Genomic DNA, 5,638 nt, shown 5'->3' on the forward strand with positions numbered 1-5,638 from the left:
TTAATGTCTATTATTTCTTCTTTTCTATAATTATAATCCAGTATGTTATTTTGAGTTGTTCAAAATTAGTAGTACAATTTTATAAATAGATAAAAATAATTAGAAAAAACTTCTTTATACCTTTAACTATTGTAAATAGAAGAAAATATAGTTAAAACGTAAATAGTAAAAATGAAGTTAAAAAAATACACTGTAATACGGAACACATGAACTATTTATTTTGGTAAATTGAATTAAAAAGTAGGTTAAGGGTATCATCACAGAATCGTGTACGATTTGCCTCCAATTGAAAATGCACGAGATTCCGTCTTTTGCCAAGTAAGAATCTTTTAATGGCCCACAAGCCACAATACATGAGGATCTGGACCAAAATACGATGGGTCCCTTAAACAGCCACGTGAGTCTTCCCTTGTGTCCGGAACTCACTTGGTAAAAAAAAAAAAAAATTCATTTGAATCCAATATTTGAAATCCGTAGCCACCTTATAAATACCAACCCTTAAACCACCTTATAACTCACACCCTCCCCTATTTTCTCGCCACAAACAAACCTAACCTGAGATTTAGTGTTAGTGTTTGTTTGTGTGTGTCGCAATTACAATGGTTGGGTGGGCAATTGCTGTTCATGGCGGCGCCGGCGTTGACCCTAACCTCCCAACCGAACGACAACAAGAAGCCAAACAATTACTCACTCGTTGTCTTAATCTCGGCATCTCTGCTCTTCGATCATCCGCTTCGGCCATCGATGTCGTTGAACTCGTTGTACGTAATTAGATTAGATTTATTTACAATTTACAATGTGTAAATGCTCATGTTTTGTAGACTTGATTTTTTTTAATGATTGTGGGTTTATGTGTAGGTTCGTGAATTGGAATCGGACCCGATATTTAATTCGGGTCGGGGATCTGCACTGACTGAGAAAGGAACGGTGGAGATGGAAGCCAGCATTATGGATGGACCGGGTCGGAAATGCGGTGCCGTGTCCGGTTTAACAACTGTTAAAAACCCGGTTTCGCTTGCTCGTCTTGTTATGGACAAATCACCTCACTCGTATCTCGCGTTTTCTGGGGCTGAAGATTTTGCAAAACAAATGGTATGAAAATGACAAATTACCATTATTACTTTTGATTGAATCAATTAGAAAATAAAAATATTTTTTTTTGTATTTTTCTAAAGAAATATAAGGTGGTGTATTAAAGTGGGGCGGTGACATTTGTAAGTGATAGATCCACTTTTTAGAAAATACTCTTAAATGTGCTATCAAAAAGTTTGTGTAAGATATGATTTTAAGGGTATTTTAGTAATATTAAATGAATCTATGAAAAAAAATTTAGAAAATATCAATATCAATATCAATTATCATTATAGTGTTCTACAATATGCCACTTTAACTTAAAATCAACATACACTTTAACTTAAAATCAACATATAAACAATATGTACAAACATTTTTATTTACGTTAACTAAATTTTTAATAATGGTTTTTTTTTTTTGTTTTTTAAAGCAATATGTGATATTCATTACTATAAAACTCAAGAGTTACAGCAGCCCACTTTGGGCCTCAATACATGTACAGAATCACAGAATGTTACATTATGCCAAGGTGCTAAGATAGCAACTAAGTATCCATAACCACGAATTAAAAAACTATAGAACTATAGAAGGAAAATTTGCGGGTTATGTAACCAATTATGCCGGTCGATGGATTTATTTTTGCATCTCTTCGCGATTCACTCGTAACTTTTCACTTGAATCTCGTTTACAGCAACCGGAACGTTCCAACACTTGTTTGCGAAAACTTTTTGGTTCCGGTTTTTCCATATTAGATAGCTACACGACCATACAACGCTTGCCAAATACTTTTGCCTATATCCGAACTTGCACAACTTGTATCACTTAATACCTCCTCAACCTGCACCAACGGGGTTCCACTACGACCCCACCATTCGAAAACTTTACACCATACATCATACGCTTGTTTGCATAGTATAAGTGAATGGTTTACCGATTCAATATCCCCATCACACAACGGGCAACGCACCGAGTTAAGATCCACCCCTCTCTTATCTAATTCAATCAAAACCGGGAGTTGTTTCTTCCTCGCTCTCCAAGTAAACACCTCTATTTTTTTCGGGACTAGGTTGTTCCTCAAGGTTTAGCCATTGTTGTGACCAGAATGTAGTAACTTCGACCTGATCAAATCCGAGAGTGTACCTGTTGAAAATAAGCCATTGTTGCTCATTGTCCACGACCACCCATCTGACCTTTTCGGATCAATAGCAGCAGCCTCCGGCAGCCTGTTTAGATCGGCCAATTCGCCACGTGCTCTACCTGTGAGTTGTCTCGTTCACACCCAATTTCCCACGCATCTTGAATCCGCAACATGTACCCTATCTTTGACCGTAGCCTGTGAGTTAGCATCCAGCCTCCACAACCTTTTGAATTTATTTTTCAACACCTCATTACCAAGCCATGGGTCGTTCCAAAAAGAAGTAGACACACCATCTCCAATTTTTTTTTGACAAATGAGCCTTGGAAAGACAGCCCCAAATCTTCAATGTCGTTTCCTGTTTTTACAATTTCCTTCCATGTTGAACTATAAGAACCACTACAAGAAACATCATTAGAAAAGAGACCACCCCCGTGGCCATAAATACTAGAAATGACCTTGATCCACAAGGAAGTAGTTTCGGATTTAAACCTCCACCACCACTTGCCGATCAAAGCCATATTCTTGCTTTTAAGTGACCCCAGATTTATCCCGCCCTCATTGTATGGTAGAAGTGTTTCATCCCATTTGACCCAAGAAATTTTTGATTTATTACCCGACCCGCCCCAAAAAAAAAAAAAGAACGCCTTACACACCCAAGTTTTTTAATCACACATGGCGGAGCACGAAAGAGCGAGAAGTAGTACAACGGGAGACTATTCAACACCGATTTAACAAGAGTCAAACGTCCACCAAATGACACCGATCTAGCTCTCCAATCCGCAAGTCTTTTTTCGAATTTATTAATAACATGTTTCCAACTTTCCTCCTTCCTCATGTTACCACCAACCGGGAGGCCAAGATAAACAAACGGGATTGTTCCAACCTTACACCCAAACTTATTTGCCATGGTTTCAACCTCGATCTTATCAACCCCAACCTCGAATAAATTGCTTTTGTGGTAGTTAACCTTGAGTCCAGAAGTCAATTCAAAACACTTGAGAAGTTTCATGAGGTTTTGGATATTATTCTCACTCCAAGAGCCAAAGAAAATCGTATCATCCGCATATTGGAGATGAGATATGGGGATTTTATCGCGTCCAATCTCCACCCCCGTGAACATATTATTCAACACGGCGGATTTTGTAAGAACATTTAGACCCTCCGCCGCCAACATATATAAGAAGGGAGATAACGGGTCTCCTTGCCTCACACCACGTTCAAGATTAAATTCATTTGTAGGAGACCCATTAACAAGGACCGAAAGCGAGGCCGATTTAAAACAGGAGAGAATCCACTTTTTCCATTTTGTGCCAAACCCCATTAAATCCATAATTTCCATTAGAAATTCTCAATTTAGACAGTCAAACGCTTTCTCAAAATCGACTTTAAAAATTAAACTTTAAAGTCGTTTGTGTTTCAAAAAATGTAGTGTCTCATTAGCAATTAACGCCCCGTCTAAAATATTTATTTCCTTTATGAACGCGCTTTGTTCAAACCTCACAAGACTCGGTACCATTTTCCTGAGACGATTAGAGAGGAGTTTAGCAATGACCTTATAGTAACTACCGATTAAACTAATCGGACGATAATCATTTTAACAACGGGGGTCGGATTTTTTTCGAAATCAATGTTACCAACGCGGAATCAATAATGGTTTTAAAAACATCTCTTTTTTTTTATATCGATTTTTCTTATTTATTTATATGTAATATATTACTCCGCCGTATTTTTTCATGTTAATTATAAGTTAAATATAGGAATTATAAAAAAAAAAGGTAGTTTACCTCAAATTACATTAACAATTATCCGTATGTTTTGAAAATTATGATGATAGTCCTCATGTTTTAAAAATTATGTAGATCGTATGACTTACCTAAAAAGTGAACGATGATGATCCAACTTACTTAAAATTAAAATGCGTGTTGATCGCTCCTTCTATTAACTCGCATTAAAATATATATTCGTGACCACCAGTGTACACTTTTAAGTAAGTCAAGGATGATTTTGTGAAAATTTAAAAAAATATGGACGATTCTGTATTTTTATGAAAATTATAGGATCGTGCAATACCAAATCAATCAGTGTATATAATTTTTATTATATTGCAAGTATTCTTTGAGTGATATTTAAACTGTATGTTATATAAATTGAAGGGTGTTGAAAGAGAGGAAAATGACTACTTTATAACTGAAGATAACGTGGGCATGCTTAAAGTAGCAAAGGAAGCCAACTCCATTGTGGTATAGAAAATTATGTTTTTCTTTCAAATAAGATAATGTATGTATAATATATTCCATATTCGAGTTATATATTTGATATAAGTAAGTAATGTTTAACTTTAATTTGGGATTACAGTTTGATTATAGAATTCCAACAAACGGATACGAATCATGTGGAGCTAGAGTAGAGAGCCCGATTCGTATGAACGGGCTCCCAATTAGTGTATATGCACCCGAAACCGTGGGGTGTGTTGTTGTGGACAGCCAAGGGCGTTGTGCGGCTGCAACATCCACCGGAGGGCTAATGAACAAAAGGACCGGTCGAATTGGTGACTCACCGTTGGTTGGTGCAGGGACGTATGCTTGTGACGTTTGTGGGGTGTCGTGTACGGGTGAAGGCGAGGCTATTATACGTGGAACGCTTGCTCGTGATGTGGCAGCTGTGATGGAGTATAAAGAGTTGGGGTTACAAGAGGCTGTGGATTTTGTGATTAAAGAGAGACTTGATGAAGGGAAAGCAGGGCTGATTGCGGTGTCGAAAACGGGTGAGGTGGCTTATGGGTTTAATTGTGTTGGTATGTTTAGAGGGTGTGCTACTGAAGATGGGTTCATGGAAGTTGGTATTTGGGAGTGATTGTTTAAGTTGAAGGACTTCTGGTTGACTTGATTTATGTATGATTACTTTAATAAAATGTGGGCTCTCTTTTAGTTTATGTGTATTGTTTAAAGTAGTGAATCGAGTTAGAATCTCTGTAATGTCGTTACTTTTACACAACTGGTGGTATGATTCTTATAGTTATCGTTATATTTGATAAAAAAAATTAGAATGAAAATTGGGAATTTAACGATAGAAGAGTTGCTCTAAAAAGTATCAATTTTAGTGCAGCAGAGGGAATGGTGACCTCCTAATATTAAAATTCAGAAATGTGTTCTAGAGGTGAAGATGTTCATAGTGGATGCGCATATTTTTTTTTTCACTGGAAGCAAAATATATATATATATATATATATATATATATATATATATATATATATATATATATATATATATATATATATATATATATAAAAATCGTAGCAAATTTTTTGGGCAAAATATAGAGGTTTTTGCGGAAAAAAAATAGACGTTTTAAAGCAAATTATGGAGGTTTGGGGGCAAAATTTGAAGGTTTAAAGCAAAATTTGGAGAATTTTAGGTAAAATTTGAA

General features: G+C 36.2%; 1 protein-coding gene across 1 annotated transcript; it reads left to right on the forward strand.

Moving 5' to 3' along the window:
• The first annotated feature begins 502 nt into the window (after positions 1–502).
• On the forward strand, positions 503–5,276 carry LOC139866095 (probable isoaspartyl peptidase/L-asparaginase 2). The gene is made up of 4 exons (XM_071854229.1): positions 503–761; positions 859–1,092; positions 4,366–4,452; positions 4,568–5,276. Exons 1-4 carry the CDS (start codon positions 600–602, stop codon positions 5,063–5,065), a joined length of 981 nt encoding a protein of 326 aa, XP_071710330.1. The 5' UTR covers positions 503–599; the 3' UTR covers positions 5,066–5,276.
• The last annotated feature ends 362 nt before the right edge of the window (positions 5,277–5,638 follow it).

The sequence above is a fragment of the Rutidosis leptorrhynchoides genome, chromosome 9, assembly GCF_046630445.1.
Source record: "Rutidosis leptorrhynchoides isolate AG116_Rl617_1_P2 chromosome 9, CSIRO_AGI_Rlap_v1, whole genome shotgun sequence".
NCBI lineage: Eukaryota > Viridiplantae > Streptophyta > Magnoliopsida > Asterales > Asteraceae > Rutidosis > Rutidosis leptorrhynchoides.

Bases quoted from the DNA above. Each gene is read 5' to 3' on its own strand.
- LOC139866095 (XM_071854229.1), top strand. From the start codon at position 600: ATGGTTGGGTGGGCAATTGCTGTTCATGGCGGCGCCGGCGTTGACCCT. The intron at 1,093-4,365 runs GTATGAAAATGA...TATAAATTGAAG, and splicing joins AAGATTTTGCAAAACAAATG to GGTGTTGAAAGAGAGGAAAA. The intron at 4,453-4,567 runs GTATAGAAAATT...TTGGGATTACAG, and splicing joins AGGAAGCCAACTCCATTGTG to TTTGATTATAGAATTCCAAC.